This window comes from Oryctolagus cuniculus, chromosome 9, assembly GCF_051225735.1.
Source record: "Oryctolagus cuniculus isolate XC-2025 breed Fujian yellow rabbit chromosome 9, ASM5122573v1, whole genome shotgun sequence".
NCBI classification, from domain to species: domain Eukaryota; kingdom Metazoa; phylum Chordata; class Mammalia; order Lagomorpha; family Leporidae; genus Oryctolagus; species Oryctolagus cuniculus.
The window spans coordinates 82,034,706-82,056,336 of NC_142875.1; the positions used below are offsets into that span (position 1 = coordinate 82,034,706).

The window sequence follows — 21,631 nt, forward strand, 5'->3', positions numbered from 1 at the left end:
AGGGAGAGAAAGCATTGATTCGCTGGTTCACCCCCAACTATCCATAGTAGCCAGGGCTGGGCTCTGCTGGAGCTAGGAACCCTGAATGCACTTTGAGTTCCACAGGTGGGTGGCAGTCACCCAGGTACTTTGCCATCACCTGCTGCCTTCCAGAATGTTCAGAAACAGGAAGCTACATCAGCAGTGGAGTAGCTGGGACTTGAACCCAGGCAGTCCAATATGGGATGCAGGTATGTCAAGTGACAGCTTAACTGCTGTACCAAATGATAATTTCTGTTTTGTTTTATTAAAAAATTATTTATTTATTTGAAAGATAGAGAGATGGGGGAGAGAGAGAGAGAGAGCGAGCTCCCACCCCCTGGTTCATTCCCCAAATGCTCGAAACAACCAGGGTGGGGTCAGGCCACCCTGCTTTGACATGACTAATAAAAACTCCAATATACAACACACACAATCCGAGCTGTTCTGCTCAAAGGCCTGAAGCCTACTCATTTGGGAAAGGGACCCTTTTCCCAAGCAGCCTTGAGTCATCCATGTCGTCCATAAGTTGAAAACACTGGCTTATAAAAAGCATCTGAAGCCATTTCCCCATCTGAAATTTACTATTCCTATTTACATTTATACTGTTGAGAAAACAAGCTCCCACCGGCAAGAAACTCCCATTTTAGGGCAGGAAGTGGTGTAATTTTCAGGCTTGGAATGATGTTGGTTACTGCTACATGTTAAGTTGTCTCCCCACATTTGTCCTATTTGGAACCAGGATCACTGCAGGTGTAACCAGCTGCTCTGGAGCGAGGTCATACAGGAGGGAGGACCCCCGGACATGCTACCACCAGCACCTTCAAAAGAAGGGAACCTCGGGAGACACATATGCAAATAACACCATGGGAAGACAAGGCGAGACTGGGGCGATGCTGCTCCAAGCCAAGGAGTGCAAGGAGCGCCAGCAGGCTGCTACGGTGCTGCAGGTCAGGCTGCTGCCTGGAACGCCTGCATCTCACATTGCAGCGCCAGTTCCAGTCCTGACTGCTCAGTGCCTCTGATCCAGTTTCCTGCTAAGGCTCCTGGGAGGCAGCGGATGATGACCCAAGTCTGGGTTCCTGCCATCTACATCAGAGACTCAGATGGAGATTCTGGCTGCTGGCTTTGGGCTGCCTTAGCCTTTGCTGTTGCAGGCATTTGGGGAATGAACCAGTGGATAGAAGCTCTCTCTCCCTGTCACTCTCATTCTGTCACTCTGCCTTTCCTACAAAATAAATAAATCTTAAAAAAAAAAAAAAAAAAAAAAAAGACTGCCAGCAAGCTCCAGATGCTAGGGGAGAGGTCAGGAACAGATTCTCACTCAGGTTCTCAGAAGCAAGCAACCCTACCTACACCTTGATCTTGGACTTCAAGTCCCCACAATTAGTCAGACAGATTCTGCTGTTTAAGTGACCAACTCTGAAGGCAATACAGTCATGAAACTAGGCCTGTGCCAGGAATAAAAGCCACGCTATCGCCTATTTAGATGGGGCCTTTATGTAAGGACCACCACTTTCGAGCTTTCTTCATGAGGTTAATTGCACTCTTCCTGTAACTTTGCTCACATGCACAATTTGCAATCCAGATCTGTTTTGATTTCAAAGCCACAACAAGGCAGGATCACCATAAGGCCTCGGAGAGCCCCAGGGCTATGTGGTCCTTGCTGTTCTAGGTGGCCACACCCCCCAGCATGGTAGTGTTCCTGTGCAGGAGCAGTGAGGGGCATGAAGGGGTTCCTGGAGGAGGAAGACTCAGGACCACGGAAGGGGAAGGGACTTCAGAGATCCAAGGCCCAGCTGATCACACAAGTGGGATGTTTGTAGAAGAACAAGGCCCAGATGGTCAGGGAATTGAGATTGAGGGACCATAAGCCGTCAAGACGAGTCTGTGCAGCAGTAGGTGAGAGGAAGGGGAGGAAGCTGAGAAAACAAGGCTGTGGTGGGGGAGCAGCTCCATGTTTGTCCTTGAAGCCTGTGAACAGTCACCTGCCAGTTATGTCCTCCACCCAGATCTTTCTCATTCTTCCTTCTATTAGTAATCAGAGATCATCTTGAGATCTAATATCATAAAACACAAAACAGGAAAAAAGATAGCTAACTAAACAAACTAGAATTAAATGGGAAAGACAGCTGGCTGCTCTGGGTACTCAGGCCCTGCAGCCCAGCGGTCTGGGGCTACCCCACCTCTCACTGGCCCATTTGCACAACTGGCAAGGACAGAGGTAAGGAGAGGCCAGTTCCCCAACTCCCACTTGGGCCATCCCACGGAGAAACTGGGTCAGAAAAGAAAGCCCAGGCAAAATAAACAGGTGCGATGCTAACAGAAGTGGCTCTCAGAGAGTTTGGTGGCAGCAAATACAAGAGCACCGAGGCTTTAGGAGAAAACAACCAGCATAGCGGTCTTACTAGCTCGGGGGACTCAGGCTCTGGTTCTCAGGACCTAAGACAGGGTCTCGGGTGCATGATTCCATGTAAATAAAACCACTGAGGGGGCTAACCGGGCTTCTACAAGGACACAGCAGTAAAACATACCAGACGAATCCAGCATTGCCAACATCAACTGCAGCTGTCCCTCCCAGGCAGCTGGCATCAGGAGCACTCAGCAAGCCTGGCATGATCCTCACTGCTCTGCTCTCAAGCTAACGGGCAGCTGCCTTCTGCATGGCCACGTGCGCCACTGCACACGGTCCTGCTGATCTCGAGCAAGCCAGGGCTGGGATCCCAAGGGCACGTGGTGCACGTACAAGGTTGTTACTGAGTAAGTAAAGGACATGTTGTAAATGGAGGAAAAAATAGAGCCTGGGCAAAGCCACCTTTTTGGTCAGTGCGAGCAAATCATTTTTTAATGGAAACCACTTACATAAAGGCGAGCTTCAGATTCTAAGGGAATCAGCTAGTCGCTTTTCATAATCCTGTTGTACGGAGAAGCATGAATGCAGAGGGGGCGAGTTCAAGTTTACAAACCATAGCCAGAAAAAAAGATCAACTAGGAGAAACATGCTCCTCTAAACGACGGCCAGGAGAACAAGAGGTTATTAGGAAGGCACAGAACCTGCAGCCTCATAATGTCCCTGAAGGCAGCAAAGAAAGAAAGGGTTTGGAAGAGAAGCCCAGGAGATGAGGGTTTCCCACAGGAGCGGCTTACAGACGGGGGTGCTGTTCCCTTGTACTGGTTCACCAGAGGTGGCAGCAACTTCTTCTGAGGGTGGGGATTAAAGAACAGACCCCAATTTATGAACAGCACATTGAGCTGCACACAATTAAAAGAAATGATTAAGTGAAACTACTGAGGCAACACACACACAGGCACAATTGAGACTAGTCCTCTCTCGGCGGCTCAGCACAACTAGCCACTTCCCCCAACACAGAATATGTTGTAGAGAGAAGCAGAGTAAATGTTAACTGTTTTTGCAGAATACTGCAGAAAATCAAGGCATTGCAAATGTATCATCTTAGAAATGTCCACAAGTGATAGGAAATATTGCATAGAAAGGTATCTATTAATCTTGCAAAAAAAACCAATGAGATTTGGTTTCAGGAAAATTCTGTAAATTTGGATATCAAGCCTTATTTACCCTCTGAGGTTCAATCTCCTTGTTTGAGAAGAGGGATGACTACGTAACCGGCTCACCTAATAACAATGTATATGATCTGCATGGTACAGCGCGGTCTGTTATGCAAATGTGAAGATGCCCAAAGTAGTAACTAACATTTACTGAGCACTTTCTGGGAATGAGGCACCCTCCAGGGTGTCTGCATGTGTTTAGTTCTCAATACTATGAGGTGGCTGTCACATTAACTCGGTGTTTTGAAAGTGGAGGGACAATACTGATGAGTGAACGCTTGGTGCACATACGGGGCCCCACGAAGTGAGCAAGAGTAGGAGCCTGTGTGTTCTTGGGGAAAAGGCCCTTCCAGGGATCAGAGCTGGAGCAGGAAACATCTGGGAGAAGAGCTGGAGAGAAGATGGCGACTGCCTGGGAGAGAAGCGGGTGCCCGTTCCTCTTAGAGAACTCCTGCAGCACCCAGACAACAGAGCGGCACGGGCTCTGCTGGGGTGGGATGGAAGTCCCCTCAGGGTTTGTTTTTTTTTTAGCACATGGGAAGGTTCCTCACACTCAGTCATTACGAGCTGGCTGAGCAATACGGGGACAGACAGCAACTCAGCAGCCCGGGGAGGGAGGGTGGCCTGCTCGGCCCACAGGCCGCTGTCCTGCCTGCCACACCAAAGCCAGCCTGAGCTGGGAGGGCCTGGGGTATTTAGCTATTACTGGAAAAGCTAGGAAGGGAGCGATCACAGGGGACACTTCTAGAAAGCTCTTACAGGGAACTGAGCCCAGAGGACCGGCGAGCCCACGTCAGCATTAGTCTTTTTCTGGCTAATTACGAAGAAAGCCAAGCTTTCAAGCCAAAATGCACCATGGATACGAGCACAAAGGGTCTGAAACCAAAGGTCTCATCCTTCTCGGACTGGACCACATGTTATCTCAGGCAGCTTTATCCAAGTGCAACTGGACCTTAGGGGTGCAAATGACACCTGCGTGGCCCCCAAGGCCCACATTTATTGCTGGTGAATTCCTTCACTTTTGTCTTCTGAACCTCCTGAGGAGATCTGACGGAGCCCATTTCTTACAGGCTAGCGGGAGCCAGTGCACAGGCTGGCTGCAGGCTCTGGTCCCCCTTCCCTCCCCCTCCATCCCTCCACCCCCGCAGCAGAACAGCCTCTGGTTTCTTTGGAAACTCAGGAAAAAGGCCTCTTAATGGGTTACCCATACAGTCCACTCATTTTCTTGAATTCTCAAGGATATTTATTTATTCTTTCCTCTCATAAAAAGCCAGCATTCACCTTCAGGCTTCGAAAGAATGTATACAATAATAAACAGGACGTGCTATAAATAGCATGGACATTCCACCAGGCCTGGCGGAACTCCCTCCCCACACCCCTGCACCGTAGCTGCACCTTCCCGCATCCCTGCTTGAGGCTGTCAAGGCGCTTCCAGAGGTAAGAGTCTCCCGTGTGGATTTCCCACAAAGTGGTATTAGGGATTCATTAGAAAGCTGCACGCCATTTACCTAACTTAGTGCTTCAAAGGCCTTCCTGTGCCTAGGCACTGATGACACCTGCACTGAGGAAAGTGAACCCTCCTTCCATGTCAGTGCCGTGGTAACTGACTTTTCCCACGATTAACCAAGAGCACGTAGACTCACGTCATCCAGCCCTATCAGCAGTCGTGTGAGATATTTGGCTTTGTCTCGGTTCTACCAAGGGCAAAGACAGGCTGATGATTTGCCAGATCACCCAGGGAGTGAGAGGGTGTTGGTGGGTGCTTCCTCCACCTCTCAGAGGCTAGTCCCCCGTTCTCTGGTGGGCTGACGGGTCATGCAGAGGGGTCTCAGTCCACTGACCCCTCCAGGCCACAAGGCAATCTACCGTCCCTGCATGTCTCGTCATGTCACCCTCCCCACTGTCGTCTGTGGCTGACGCTTTCCAAGTCTTCTTGGCACCTGACTCAGAGCCTTCTTCATTCTCAGTCTCTGCCCCCATCCTGTGAGCCTGTTAGTGTGGACGACCTGTGCAGGATCTTCGTCTCTCTGCTTTTCTCCCCACACCCCTCATGGCGTCATGTCCTTTGTTCCCTGGAGACCCACCCTTTGCTCCTCTTGGTTCTTCTCCTTCCCTGAGACTGGAAACTCCTCGGTTTCCCTCTTCCCCACATCCATGCATCCAATGTACTCTTTGGTCACCTTCCAGTGACTGGGACTCAAGAGGACCTAACGTGTCATTTGTTTTTTAACCTTTTAGTCTTCTTTAAAGTATGTTCTGGCCATGGATTGGAAGCAAGAAGAAAGACCCACAGCTTAATGATAGTAAAAACCACGTCATGGGGAACATAGGTGACAAGCACCAGCTGGACGGGTTAGAAGGGTTGTGGCCAGAGAGCAATGGGGCTTGACATATATTCAGTTTGGGGGTAAAGGTCTTCTGTAAATCATTCTTTCGCTAGTGGAGAGTGGGAGTGGCTGTGATCACTTGTGGGATGAAGAGGAATGAGGATTGACAGCAGGCTACCAAAGCTGTTACTTGATAGCAAGCAGTGATCAGCAGAGGAGCCCAAACTGTCCACGGAAGACAGCACCACGACCACAACAGCCAGCAGTGTGAGCTCCAGGGAGGCGCTCAGAAGCCGCAGGAGGCCACTGTGTGACGTGCAGAAACACGGGATGGAGGTTGTGTTATTTACGTGGTCTGGATGGGAAGTGTGCTCTCAGATGGAGAAAATGGATAAACTAGGCCACACACAATGCAGCTTTCATTTGGTCAATATTAATACTCAGGGCTCCCTTTATCCACCATTATCAGATTAAGCAGCCTTAAATGGCATTTTCTCATGTTATTACAGTCAAAACTTCATCAAGCCAAATTGTTCTGCTATTACTTAAAATTCACTGAAAACTCACTTTCTCTAGTCTTATTTCATTTTTGCATTTCTAAACTCTTCTCTGAACCAGTCACTTTGCTAAAGCCACTTCCTTTATCTCTCTGAAATCTACCTTCCCTTCAAAGGGCAGTGTTATGGTTTGAACATGCAGACACTTAAACCCCAAAGTCGTAAGTCGACAATACTGGCAGGGTGGAAAGTTAAGCCCGTGGTGTTCAGGAAGGAGGCAGGCTTACTGGGAGGTTCTGGGTAGTTCTTGCAAGAGTGTTGGTTATCAAGCCTGGGTGGGTCCAGGCTCTAACTCTGCTTCCTGGCACACCCTGTGATTCTTCCTCCACAAAAGCCTCCACCCTCACTAGATGCTCAGCCAACGCAGCTACCCAGTCTTGAACTTGAACCCACACAACTCTGAACTAAATAAACCTGCTCTCTTTACAACGCTAGTTGCCTCGGGTATTCTCTGCAGTAAGGAAATGTGGACCAAAACGGGAGGTCAAGTCCCACCTTCTGCAAGACCTCCTCAGGCCACAGTCATCCTTCCACCCATCAAACTCATGGTTCAACCTTTTTGTGCCACTAATTGGCACAACTTCAGATCTTGGGTCATTCGTGACCTCGTGTGCTTATGAATTTGCTCTACATTGGATGTTAAGCCCCTGGAACGTAAGATAAATGTTTTTACAAGTTTCTGTATTCCTGCCCATACACAGTACCTAGTATAATACATCCAGTAAATACTTGTCAATTATAATCATTCTGTTTTTAAAGGAATCACAACAAAAGATTAAAGTCAATTCTTACCGAGTAATGATCACTACAGTTTCCACCTACCTAGCCAGCAAGTCAATAAGTTCAAGTTTTGACATCCCATCAGGGAGCAGTCGAGGAATAGCAGCAACACAGGTCCTGAAAAGATCTATTTTGGGCTTTCTCTCACCCCTAGAATTAAAAGACAAAATTTAAATGTAGGTCAAAAGGTTGTGAAAATTAAAAAAAAAAAATCAGATATGGCTGTTTCAATAGGTAACGGATTCTCAATGACTTTATCAATAACCTTTATGGAAAAATTAAACCACCTATCCAATCGTTCAAGTAACGGAAATGACAATAATATTATCTAAATTTTGATGATTCAGTCTTCTGAGAATAAATATAAAATGGGTACTAAGTTAAAGCAATCATAGGATGCAAACATGATAATTTAAATGCAGGGGCCGACATTGCATTGCAGCGGGTTTAGGCGCTCTTGTCCCTTGAAACCCATTATCAGAGAGCTAGTTTAAGTCCCAGCTGCTTTACTTCAGATCCAGATTCCTGCTAACGCACAAGTGAGAGCAGCAGATAATGGCCGAGACGCTAGTGCGCCTGCCACCGAGATGGGAGACCTGGATGGAGTTTCAGGCTTCTGGCTTTGGCCTGGCCCTGATCAGACTGTTGTGGCCATTTGAGGAGTGAGGCAGCAGATAGAAGACAGCACTCACACTCTGTGTTCCGCTGTTTCTGTTGTTCTGCCTTTCAAAGAAATAAATCCATAAATAAACAGTTTTTTTTTTTTAAAGGAAAATACAAAGTAGCATAGAAACTTAGAAGTGATTTCTCCTGGGCACAGGGACAGGTCAGAATGGAAATACAGCAAGCAGACTCTGTCCTACCCATAATCTGAAGATCATCACTGAATGACCATTTTGCTCAGTGACATTACTTTCCAGTGTATTGTAAGTTTTTTAGAATGAATGTAAGTGGCCGGCGCTGTGACGCAGCGGGTAAAGTCTCCACTTGCAGTGCTGGCATCCAATATGGGCGCCGGTTGGACGCCCTGCTGTTCCACTTCCAACCCAGCTCTCTGCTATGGCCTAAGAAAGCAGTAGAAGATGGTTCAAGTTCTTGGGCCTCTGCATCCGCTTGGGAGACCTGGAAGAAGCTCCAGGCTTCAGATCATCTCAGCTCCTGCCATTGTGGCCAACTGAGGAGTGAACCAGCAGATGGAAGACCTCTCTCTCTCTCCCTCTGCCTCTCCTTCTCTCTGTGTAACTATGACTTTCAAATAAATAAATCTTTAAGAAAAAAAAGAATGAATGTAAAACTTTGCATGAAAAATAAAACAAGTATTGATTTCTAAGACTGCTCTACTTTCGTGGAAATCCTAAGATTATTTTCTCTCTTTTTCTAGGAACTTTCCCCCGGGCTGTACTCTTGAGAATCAGTAGCCGCACAGTGGTTTCTGATCAGCTGAAGGAAAGAGAAGCCTACAGGAGATACCTTGATAGCTGGAACAGTGCAAGAGCCTCACGACCTCTCCCAATTTTCCTTTTGCAACACAGCAAGACGTTTGAGCAGTTCTCCTAGCTCACTCGCCAGATGTTTTAAACAGCTGGAATTATTTTCATATCTGCCAGAAAACAAATGACCCTCTGGCCAGAGGGGCAAAGCAAACTCCGCTAGATTTCCAAGCTGATAATGCAAGCCTAGATTATAAACTAACCGAGGCATGATTTCCTGTTACTACCACAGTCTCTGCTCTCTGGGCTTTTATGGAGAGCATGTGAATCTCCAAAATATCATAAGTAAGATAATTTATTAAGAGATGCTTAAATTAAAAAATTCTTCTATTTTGCTAGCATGAACCACTAATGGATTGAGGAATGGAGATTGAGCAACACAGAATGTTCACTGTTCAAGTTCATATCCTACACAAGGCCTGGGAAAGTGGTCGACCAACCTCAAATATCAACTGAGATGACTGTATCCATTAGTGTTGTGTGGCCTCCACCCTGTTCTCCTAAATACTTCGATGATTCTCTCACATTTCCCTTTATTTTTCAGGAATGAAGCAATGAGTTATTTCCTACTCAGAGATCTGCCTTAAAGTCTGGCATGAAAAATATTCCCACCCTATTTGCGGGGGGTGGGGGTCTTAAAATGATTGAATAGGAAGAAGGAAAGAATTGTAGAAAAAGTGTGAGGTATTTGTTAAAACATTTACATTTAAACATGCTCCTTTTCTGGTTTTGTATAATTGTTTTGGTTTTAATCTATCTTATGATGTATACTGATTATATAGCTTTCCTTTCAAGTTCTTTAATTTCCTTACTGTAATTTATTTTTATTATATTTAATTTTTTACTAATTATTTGCATTCTTCTCTTTATCTTCTCTCAGTCACATAGCCCCTATCACAGAGTACCTCTTCTTTCTCAATTTCTTTCTTCTTCTTCTTCTTTTTTATTTTTTAAAGATTTCTTTATTTGAAAGGCAGAGGGGGAGAGAGAGAGAGAGAGAGAGAGAGTGAGAAAGAGAAAGCTTTTCTGCTGGTTCACTCCCCAAATGGCTACAATAGCCAAGTTGGGCCAGGCTGAAGCCAAGAACCAGAAACTCCATCCAGGTCTCCCATGTGGGAGGCAGGAACCTAAGCACTTGGGCCATCTTCTGCTGCTTTCCCTGGAGCGTTAGCAGGGAGCTGGATCAGAAGTGGGGCTGGGACTGGGACTGGAACCAGTGCCCATCAGGGTTGCTGCATCATCACACCTGCTAGGCCACGATGCCGAGGCAGAAAAAGAGAAAGCATGAGAGAGAGAGTGAGAATGAGAGAGAGAGTGAGAGAGTGAGAGCTGTCATCTGTTAGTTCAGTCCTCAAAGGCCTGGCCTGCAAAGTTGGGAATGCATTCCAGGTCTCCCACATGCACGACTGCCTCCCAGGCTCTATATGTCAGGAGCCAGAGCCAGGAATCAAACCCAGTATTCCTATAGGGCCATGGTGTCTCAACTGCTGGCTAATTGCCTGATTTGTCTTTACTACTTTTTATTTAGAGGTAATAACTATATGGCAGACATTTTAAAGGCATTTCTTCTATCTTCTACATTACACATAAAAGGGATTTAATATATTCAAAGACTGTGTAATAAATGAGGCTAAAGGGTTACTAATCATGTGGCAATTTATGAGGTAAGAACTGGAGCTGTGGGTAATACGTTTAGTGTTATGAACCTGGGTCAGCTGCAACTCTGCATCAATTTAGTTGAAAGTCTAAAGTGACCTACATGGCCTTCATGTCATTTAAATCAAAGGACCGGTAAGCTGCAGGATAATATGCATTGTATAATCCTATTTTTGTTTAAAAAACTATACATGAGAGCATTTCACAAAGGTCATGGGAAATAAAATTAAACAGTAAGTTTATTCTGGGGCAAACACTTTTTGAAACCCAGGCATGGTTTTCCATATATGCATTTTCTGTGAAATTTTTGAAGGCTCCTGTGGACATGTATCTGTGCTGATTTAGGGAGAAGTTTAGAAGGAATCACATGGAGCCAAAAAATTGGTCAATTTCATGTGAGGCTTTGAGGACAAAACTCTCATTTTGACTTTAGATACTGATTAGCAGGTATTCAAAAACACATCTATATTTTTGACTTTTTAAAAATCATGAACACATGTTAGTATTGCAATAAAGTGAACATTAACAATATGAACTTCTCTCTATATATAACAAACTTCAGATTAATTCTGTATATACTGGTGGCAAAGGAAATCTTCCTAATTCTGTTTTTGGAAATTAATACTACAGTTGCCAGATATAATTTATTTTTTAAAATTTATTTATTTATCTGAGAGGCCGAGTTACAGATAGAGAACTTCTGTATGCCAGTTCACTTCCCAAATGGTTGCAATAGCTGGAGCTGGGCCGATCTGAAGTCAGGAGCTTCCTTTGGGTCTCCCACACACGTGCAAGGGCCCAAGCACTTGGGCCATCTTCCACTGCTTTCCCAGGCCATAACAGAGAACTGTATCAGAAGAGGAGCAGCTGGGACTGGAACTAGAGCCCATAGGGGATGCCGGAGCTACAGGTGGAGGCCCAAGCTACTATGACACAACGCCAGCCCCCTAGATACAGTTTAATATACAGTGCAACAACAAAGTCCAAACTTTTGTATTCTGTAGAATTGTGGGGCTGGCATTGTTGTGTAGCAGGTGAAGCCACTGCCTGTGCCACCAGTATTCCATATTGGAATACCAGTTTCCAATCCAGCTCTCTGCTAATGCTCCTGGGAAGGCATTTGAAGCTGACCCACATAGTTGGGCCCCTGCCACCCATGTGGCAGACCTGGATGCAGCTCCAGGCCTCTGGCTTCGGGCCTGCCCAGCTCTGACCATTGTGGCTATCTGGGGAGTGAACCGGTGGATGGAAGATCTTTTTCTGTCTCTCTCTCTTTCTCTTTCACTCTTGCAAATAAATGAAATCAATCCTTAAAAATTGTAGAATTATAATGTAATACTAGTTCCTGCCTCAATTAATCAAAAATAGCAAACGTAAGCTGCATGAGCTTATTCTTTTTTTTTTAACTTTTATTTAATGAATGTAAATTTCCAAAGTACGACTTATGGATTACAATGGCTTCCCCCCCATACCGTCCCTCCCAACCACAACCCTCCCCTTTCCCACTCCCTCTCTCCTTCCATTCACATCAAGATTCATTTTCGATTATCTTAATATACAGAAGATCAGCTTAGTATACATTAAGTAAGGATTTCAACAGTTTGCTCCCACACAGAAACATAAAGTGAAAAATAATAGATGATTTTTTTTTAAATGATGATGAAATCAGATGCATGAGCTTATTCTGCATAGCTCTACTTACAAATCACACCCTTTAGATTTTGGCTAAGAAACGTGATTTCTACCTTCAGAATATAAATCCTTTCTTAAATGGATGACACAGTTACACAGAAACTGCTAAGTAGGAACTGTCACTAGAAACAAGCAAGCCTGTGTTTTATGAAGACAGAATGTCAGTAAATTGGGATGTCACTGTGTCACATGGGTTGTGATGGAGCTTGGGAACAAACTGTCACTTCGGAAAAATGTGGACCAGTAAATGACTCACGGGGCCCTTTTCTCACTTACTACCTAATGACACTGGAGATACAGCCAAAAGTAGACCTATCTCAGGGTTGACCTTATTTTTAGAGCTAGTCAAAGATCGTCAAAGCTTTTCTCTTTACTATCTTTAACATGTCTTAGAACTCTGATTCTAATAAGAGGAGAACAAACTTTAGACTAAATTGATAGAACAAATAAGAAAAATCGTTACTTGTGCCTTTTGGCTAACTGACCTCTCATTGATAATAGTTCTCATTGTACTCACGTGATCATGTCTTCGGGCTCCTTGTTTAACATCTGAACATTAGTTAGCATCATACATCTTCCCACTTCTTTATCAAGGTGCCTTAAAATGTTGTCCACAGCTTTTCGTACTTGAGAGTAATATAAAGACATGCCTGGAAAACATGCAGTACAGTCACATCTTCACTAAATTTATTGAAGAGTTGGATCTTGGTTTATTCATCCTTTAACATTACTTAGTAAAGATTTTATGAGTCAATGACTTCTTTAAGTAGAGGGCTCAGTCTGATTTAGTCTCTCTCTCTCATGTGCTTTTTTTTTTTTTTTTTTTTTTTTTGGACAGGCAGAGTGGACAGTGAGAGAGAGAGACAGAGAGAAAGGTCTTCCAAGGTCTTCCTTTGCCGTTGGTTCACCCTCCAATGGCCGCCGCGGCCGGCGCGCTGCGGCTGGCGCACTGCGCTGATCCGATGGCAGGAGCCAGGAGCCAGGTGCTTTTCCTGGTCTCCCATGGGGTGCAGGGCCCAAGCACCTGGGCCATCCTCCACTGCACTCCCTGGCCATAGCAGAGAGCTGGCCTGGAAGAGGGGCAACCGGGACAGAATCCGGCGCCCCGACCGGGACTAGAACCCGGTGTGCCAGCGCCGCAAGGTGGAGGATTAGCCTATTGAGCCACGGCGCCGGCCTACTCTCATGTGCTTTTCCATGTAAGAATATTTCAGAAAGTTCATGGAGAATAAAAGATAAGCATATATTGGTGCAAAAATTTTTGAGAGCCACACATAGTTTTTCATAGTATGCATTTTTCATGAACATTCTGAAATGCCCTGTACTTTGTGGTTGTTTACTAAATAGTCATTGCAATTCAGTCAACAGGAATTCTAATAATTCAACATGAAATAGTTTAAATAAATGAGACAAAAATTTTTATTAATTATTGACTATTAATAATTTAATTATTAATTATTATTTTTCACACATTAAACCTTTTGAACTCATTTAGGCATTGTATAACTAAAGATTAAATATTTTAAAGCAAAAAGTTTCTGCATATATATCCCTCATGTCTTTGGAATCCAGGATTTATGCTAACAAAATTTGTATTAGTTTTCTAAATTTGGGTACTTAATAAAAAATAAAAACACACACACAAATCACCTTTTTGGAGTAAGTTTGCTAAATAAAAAGAAAGTCTCACCAGATTAAACTCACAATATAATCTGGTATATAATGGGATATAGAGGGGTAAAAGCATACATTAGACTAATTTTACTGAAATAAAATGAAGGAAATGAACTGTAAGAATGAAAAAAAACTGAATGAATTATCAGCGAGATTATCTACCAAAGCACACAGATGTCTTGGAAATTTACTGCAAATGTAGGTAATCAATATTAGAGGTTTGAAAAAAACCCACAGATAAAAGTCTAACATTCAAATGGCAAAATACTTGTATTTAACAGGAAGTTCCAAAAAGTTTAAAGGGTAGTTAAACAAAACACAGCATGAATCAATCAAAAACAATTAATTCTGGAATGTCACTACTTTATAAAGTTTTTTTTTTAAGTGCATCTCACGATTGGTAACTATCTAACGGTCATTTTAAAGGCTTAAGGCACAGCTTGAACACGTGTTTGAAACCCACCTATCATTTTGGCTTCCTCTTCAGTTAGCGTTTTGCTCAAATATGTTTTCTTTACTCTCAATGTGTTTCCGGAAGGGAGAACAGCTCCAGTCACCGGCATGGGAGGTTCACCATCTTTCTGCTGCAAGCTATCCGCTATTACCAAGAATGCCCGCAAACCAATGTTCATTCTCTGTAAGGGACAACATGTTCATGATGAAGGCAAAGACACAATTACTGCAGTGGAATGAAACCATCAGTCTTCAGAGAAGATCAGCTCGGCTCGTCATCTAGATCAGTATGGGAACCTTACTAAAAGGCACAGGGTGTGGGCCAATCCTATAGTCATGAAATTGGGCTTCTGTCACTGTTGGTTGCTGTGTCACAAGAAAATAGCTGGGGAGATTTTTTTCCCCTAGATTTGGAGGACACGCTTGAAAATGCTCAGAGACCTTACTGTGTGCAGCGATGCTGCATGAACCTCAGTGGTTTGGTGGGCATCCTCGAGAGCAGCTGCAACTAAGGTAAACTGAGGTAAACAAAAGGCTCTTATGTCTTCCAGGAGAAGACAGATGTCACATGTGTTGATTCGTAAAGACAAAATGAAAACACTTGGAGTTCCAAATGGGAACCACAAAGTGAACAACATCTACTCCGAACTGTAGGTCTTCCTGTGAAGTGAGGATAACAGTACCCGAGAATCAGATACGGCTGTTATGAGGATTAAAGAAGGTGGCGGAAAAGTTATTGCTGGAAAATACACATTGTAGCCAGAACACCCACTTCATATTTTGAAGTCAGGTTCTTTGAGATCTACTCACACATAGGAAAAGTTGCTCCTTTTAGCCGCACGATTCGTTCGTTGTATTTTGGGAAATCTATACAGTCAGGTAATTGCCATCACAATCAAGATCCAAAAAGTTCCCTCATGCCTCTCTGTAACCAGCTTTGTTTTCCCACGCCAGCACCACGGTCTAACTGCTTCCTAGAGTTTTGCCTTTTCTAGAACATGATATAAATGGAATACCCAGTAGACAGCTTTTGGGTCTTGCTACTGTTGCACAGACCATTAGTTTGTTCCTTTTTATTGCTGAATAGTATTCCACTGCATTGATGATTCATAATATGCTTAGCCATTCACTAGGTTTTAGACATGACTTACTTTCCTAATTGTAGTGATAATGAATAAAACATCTATAAATATTCATATAACTTTTGTGGACATATGTTTTCTCTTGTATAAACACTTTGGGGTGGAATTCCTATAAGTGTATGTTTAACTTTGAAAGAAATTTCCAAATTGTTTTCTTAAGTGGTTGTAACTATTGCATTTCATTTATATAATATAAATATATAAATAAAATACATATAATTATATTATATAAATAATGTAAAGTTCTAGTTGCTCTTTTTTTTTCTCCCAGCATATCTCATTTCCCTAATTGTTAATGAAGCTGAGTATATTTTCATGCTTATTAGTGTAAGGATACTTAAAAAACTTATGGAAAAGGGAATTAAAAGATAAATCTTACTTTGGTTTCCTAAAATGCATTCTAATGATGTTTTGAAGATCCCTTGTGTCTCTTCTTTGGTGAAGAGGCTGTTTTTGCCCAGTTTAAAAATTGGGTTGTATATTTTATTACTGAGTTGTGTGAGTCTTATATATTCTGGACAGAAGTACTTTGTCACATGTGTGCAACAGAACATAAGAATATCTGACTCCTATCTAACTATAACTTAGTTTCTGTTAAATAACCTTTCCCCAGTCCTCCCTCTCTCCCCAGCCTCTAGAAGCATTATTTTACTCTCAATTTCTATGAGATCTGCTTTTTTAGATTGGACATATGGGTGAGATCATGCCATGTTTGTCTTTTTGTGCCTGCTTTATTTCATTTAACATAGTATCCTCCAGATCCATCCATGTTGTTGCAAATGACAAGATGTCATCCCTTTTCACAGCTGTGTTTTACAAATATTTTCTCATAGTCTGTGGCTTTCTACTATCTTTTAAAGTGCAGACATTTTTATTTTAATGATGCCCAATTATTCAAGTTTTTTTTTTTTGTAATTTAAAACTCCTATGTCCTAGAAATTTGTGGCCAACTGAAAAGAACAATTATTTACCTCTGATGTTTTCTTCTGGAAGATTAATAGTATTGGGTTTCACATTTAGGTTTTTCATCCATTTTTAAAGAAGACACTTATTTACTTGAAGTCAGTGAGAGAGAGAGAGAGAGAAACATAGATAGATCTTCCATTCCCCAAATGGCTGCAATGGCCAGGGCTGGGCCAGGCTGAAGCCAGGAGCCTGGAACTCCAGGTAGGTGGCAGGGACCCAGTTACTTCAGCCATCACCTGTTGCTGCCTAGGGCATTAGCATGAAGGTACAATTGGAAGTGGAGGCAGGACTTGAACACAGGTACTCTGATACAGGTTGTGGCATCCCAAGTGCCCCGCCTGCTGTTTAATTTTATAGTACATCTTGAACTTTCTAGTACATTCTGATTTCTTGCAATATTTTGAAGTTTTCAGTATTAAAAATAAATTCTGTAAATACTATGTCAGTGTTATTGCTATTATAAGTTGTTCAATTTCCAATTCTTCATTATATAACATAATGAATATATATACAATAGCATACATTATATAATACTATATATATATAGTTTCTTGCAAACTTCATTTTATTTGTTTTATTAGATTTTCTGTTGATTCTTGGGATTTATAATTGAGATAATCATGTGTGTCCGTGAACAATGCAATTTTATTTCTCCCTTTCCAATCTGCATGTCTTTTATTTTATTTTTTTCCTTCTTGCCTCTAGCACTGAGTAGGGATCTCCAGTTTTGCACTATCTTAGATCAAGATAAACATGACACAAACTGCTGACCTAGAAACTCGTTTCACAGATGCGCAGTTCCTGTGATGACAAGGCTGTAGATAGAAGTCATCTGGGTCCTAACTGAAACAAGACAGTGACCTAGAAAGGACCCGAGTGCTGAGGAGCTGCAAGATAACCCTTGAGATCTGCAGGCCTTGTCCCACCAGCTACTTGCAACCTACGACTTGAGACTCAGTCTTTATCACTTTCCTAGAAACTGTGCCCTACAGTATATTTCAAGCACAGGACACGTGCTTTTCAGACTATCTTGTCCTTGAGTCTGCTTGTGAGGGGACAAATATGCCTTTGATCTTGTAATTGTCACCTACTGACAAATTCTTCCAGATCTTCCTGAAAGATCAAGAGAAATGGAAGGAGATACCCAAATATTTTCTCCTAGTGGTAGTTTTTATTTTTTTAAACCTAATTTCAACTGCTATGCATAGAAAGACTAATCATTGATTGAACAAGGAATCTGAAATAAGAAACAATGATAAATTCTATAGCTGGTGATAATGACAGTAATAACTTTTACTATGCTTTTTTCATCCTAGCAACCTAGTAATTCTGAGAATTGATTGTTCATATAGCACAGGCATTTCTATTGAGAAGTGAAAAATATTTTGAGAACCAGCAAGAAAAGACTCTTGACTGTTCTGACCTGGGTGTCCCTCCAGCCAAAAGGCTCTGGCTTTGCTCCCTCCTGCTGGCCTGTTGACCGTGGCTGCAGCCCCTCCAGAAACCTGTGAGGTCATCAGGCATCAGACAGAAACTCCCATTTAGGGGCTTCTTGCTGCCCCTAGACATGCAGTGACCTCAGCATCGAGAAGAGAATGCAGAGTGCACTGGGCAGGAGCAGAGGGATTTCGTGGACTTGGCTGCCTCTGCTGCTAACAGGTTACCTATTGTGAGTCTCTGAGTTCTGGGCCTTACTCCTCACTATGGAAAGAAGAAGCCAGAAACCACCACAATGATAACTGGAAATACGTATATAAAACAATTTAATGCTGTACAATTTCTTTCTTTGCTTAAGAGTTTTTAATGCACTCTTCCTAACGTCACAACTACTCCAGGGAGTATGCTGGGAAAGTAAAATTAGCAGAGCTGGTTACAGGAGGAAAATCCTGCTCTGCCGACTCCTGGCCTGGAATTCTATCATTTTAACTTTAATTTATTTATTTTCATTATATTTGAATGGGAGTGGGGGAGAGATAGATTGCCCTTCCATCTGCTGGATCACTCCCCAAATGCCGGCAACAGCCAGTGCTAGACCAGGGCACAGTCAGGAGCTGGAACTCAGTCTGGGTCCAGGGGCCCAGCACTTGAGCCATCACCTGCTGCCTCCCTGAGTAAGCACCAGCAGAAATCACAGGATCTGGGACTCAAACCAGGCACTCTGATATGGGATGGGAGGGTCCCAAGTGGCTTACCTACTGTGCCCAGTGTCCACCTCACCACCGCTCTTTCTGCAATCCAGCAGAGAATGGGCTACAGAGAGGCAGTCGGCCAGGTTTGACTGACAGGGATTTTAGAGGTTTAAAATGGAATGTGCTCTTCATTTGCATAGCCTTATACATATACATTATACCTTATAAGGTATAGCCTTATACCTTATACATAACACCTGCTACACACTCATGTCCATGACTCACCTGACCCTGAGATAGGAGGCCTCATAGCCACATACATGTGTACATTATTTAATTTCATTGTGCTTTCATATTTTTTATTCCTACATGTATTCATTTTTCTCTGTGTTATCATTTTCCCAATACTAAATTTACTAACCTGCATCAGAAAAGTTCTAAGTAAAAGCACCAAATTTTCTAAAATAGAACAAACTGACCTTTTGTGAGATTATCATTCTGGGCCAGACTTACTCTACTCTACATGAACAGAAATGGCAGCACACCAGCTTTCCATCAGTCTAAGTCTATTCATCCAAACTGCTACTTCTGAAATTCCATCATCCGAACTTGGACATGGACAGAAACAAAGAGAAGACTTTTTAGAGAAGACGTCCCTCACCTCATCCCCCCAAGTGGCAAAGCAAAGGTAGGGCTCTGTGAATACGGGCTCTGTTAGAAGTGCATAAAAGGATCATTCATACCTCGGGATTGAGACTGAAAGCCTTGGCTGGTTTTCCCACACAAAGAAAATCAAAAATGATTTCTTTCATTGCAAAATCTAAACGTTCCTGGAAGGAAAACAACAAAACATAAAAGTGTTAAAATCCAAATTTAGCAGGAAGTGGCTGTTTTCATTATATGCACCAGATAGGCGGCTGCTGAAAGAAGAGGGATTTGGGGCCCAGGCTCCTGGAGCAGAGAGAATCCATATGGGAAGACCAGGCCCGTCTGAACCCTTGGTGGCACTGCCTGTGAGCGCCCAGTGCTCAGGGATGCCTTCGTAATGTAAGGTCCACAACCAGCCCCTACAGCACAGAGGCTGATCTCACCCACCCCACACATGGTGAGTAAACTGAATCACCCGGGGTATCCGGCTGGACTTATCAACAGTGCAGACTCTTCCTACTTGCGCTACAAATATTGGTAACTTCTTAAAACTGAGTTAAAAAACGTGTTATTAAAGATTATCACGGCAAAATGGCCATTTTCTTCTATTCTCTAAAAACCCTTTGACTCATAGTATAGCAAATAGTTCTTCATGTGAAATTAAAAATCGATAAATAAGACACATTAAGGTATGCAAATGAAAACATTTAAGTCAAATTCTAATAACTGAAGATACTGACTACTAAGACATGGCAGGTTCATTTAGACAACACATTGCAGAACGATCATGGCACATTCTTGGCCACACGATAACTGCAGGAAAAGTTACATTAATTCTTCTACCTGCAAAGTCCGTAATGCCCTTTCCCTAGGCACAAACATTCGAGGTATTTCATTGAAGCAAACACACAGAGAGATATCATACATTAAATAGTCTGCGAAGTAACAAGTGAAACTTACATGTTTGTATCAATTATCAGTTGTACTCTCATGGTATTTTCCCATGTATTTTTCCCTTTACCCACACAATATTCTGAAACATACTGAGCAAGCACTTTCATCACCATCTTACAGATAAAGGAACCGAGAAAATATGATGTTCTCTGACTCAAGGTGACAGAGCTGTCTCACGGCTGAGGCTAGACTGCAAATCACACCAAGGTCAAAGCTTGAGTAAAATCACTTATGCGCAGAGTTATTTTCAAAATGGAAAGTCTTGGATGTTAATAGTAAATAACACACTAAAACTATGTTTAACATGCCTGGACCCAGTTTTTCATTTAAAGAAGATTTATTGTTTATCTGAGAGGGAGAGGGAAATGGAGAAGGAGAGGCAGAGGTCTTCCATCTGCTGGTTTTGTCTCCAAATGCCCACAGCAGGCAGGGCGGGGTCAGGCTGAAGCCAGAAGCCAGAGCCTCCACCTGGATCTCTCTAGTGACCGGTAGGAATCCGAGGACTTGAGTTGCTCCCTAGTGCCACTAGCAGGACGTGGGTTTGGAAGCGGGGGCAGGACTCAATACTGGTGAATCTGATGTGGGATGCAGGTTTCCCAAGCGGCAGCTTAACCCGCTGTGCCAATGCCTGCCCTGGACCCAGTTTTCAATGACTACATCCTTAGAATGGTTATTGGTGAAGACTGAATGCTGGATAAATGCTGATATTCCTGTTCAATTCATGAGGTGGGAGGTAGAAGACGTATTCCCCTAAACATCAGAAGCTTGTTCCCTCTTTATGGCAGCATCCAGAGCAGAGGTCAGGCATACCGGGACCAAGAGCCAAGAGACGGCTTTACTGAGAGGCTCTGCAGCCTCGGCTGAGACCCTTACGCCCTGCTGCTCAGTTTCTTCATCTGTCAGGGGTGGAAAATGCTTGCCGTGACCATGTTGCCATTCGTTTTCAAGGGAAAGAAGAGGCTATGGGTGAAAACACTCAGAACCCTTCCACAAAGTCTAGACACCTAAGATAATATTTTAGACTTTCCATCTTTGAAAAGTTCTTCACAAAGAGGAGACTGGCTACTTAAAAGAGACGCGAAGGCTCTGCCTGCCAGCAACGCCGCCATTACCTGGGCTATGAACTGGATGATTTTCACAAAGATGTTCAGAGGCATGTCCCTTGGCACCACACCGCGAGACCCTTTGGGGAAAAGTGTTGTGATGATGGTTATAAGTCGGCTGAAAGATAAGGGGGAAAAAAGAAAACAAGCAAGTTTGGCTGAGCTCCAGTTCTTTAAGGGCAAATGGCAGCTGTTTCATCTTATCTGGGCATCAGGGAGAATTCAGAAAGAAAACAGACCACCTCATCCCTCCTATTAGCATAATTACTCTGTGAAAAGTGTTTCTGGAACACGAAGGGCAGTTGGAAAATTGTAGCCATTTCCTTCGTCAAAGTGGCAAATGCAACTCTGAAAGTGGAACTTGTTGATCCTGGTAGAGCCCGGAGTCCCTGCAGAGGCTAACGAGCTAATGACCAAGGAAAGCCTGCAAAGGTTCCTAGGACTCAGGTCAGCTTTGAACAGCTTCTAGCAATAC

At 43.3% G+C, this 21,631-nt stretch overlaps 1 protein-coding gene across 6 annotated transcripts in view; it reads right to left on the reverse strand.

The window, feature by feature from the left end:
* FRY (FRY microtubule binding protein) overlaps window positions 1–21,631 on the reverse strand; it is a 499,640-nt gene that overhangs the window by 139,758 nt on the left and 338,251 nt on the right. For all 6 annotated transcript variants that reach the window (XM_008273531.5, XM_089304252.1, XM_002720581.6 and 3 more), the window contains 5 exons: window positions 21,166–21,274; window positions 19,195–19,281; window positions 14,225–14,396; window positions 12,605–12,737; window positions 7,292–7,399 (listed from right to left, as the gene is read on the reverse strand). In XM_008273531.5, coding sequence (XP_008271753.4) covers window positions 7,292–7,399; window positions 12,605–12,737; window positions 14,225–14,396; window positions 19,195–19,281; window positions 21,166–21,274 — 609 coding nt within the window. The remainder of the gene's footprint in view (window positions 1–7,291; window positions 7,400–12,604; window positions 12,738–14,224; window positions 14,397–19,194; window positions 19,282–21,165; window positions 21,275–21,631) is intronic.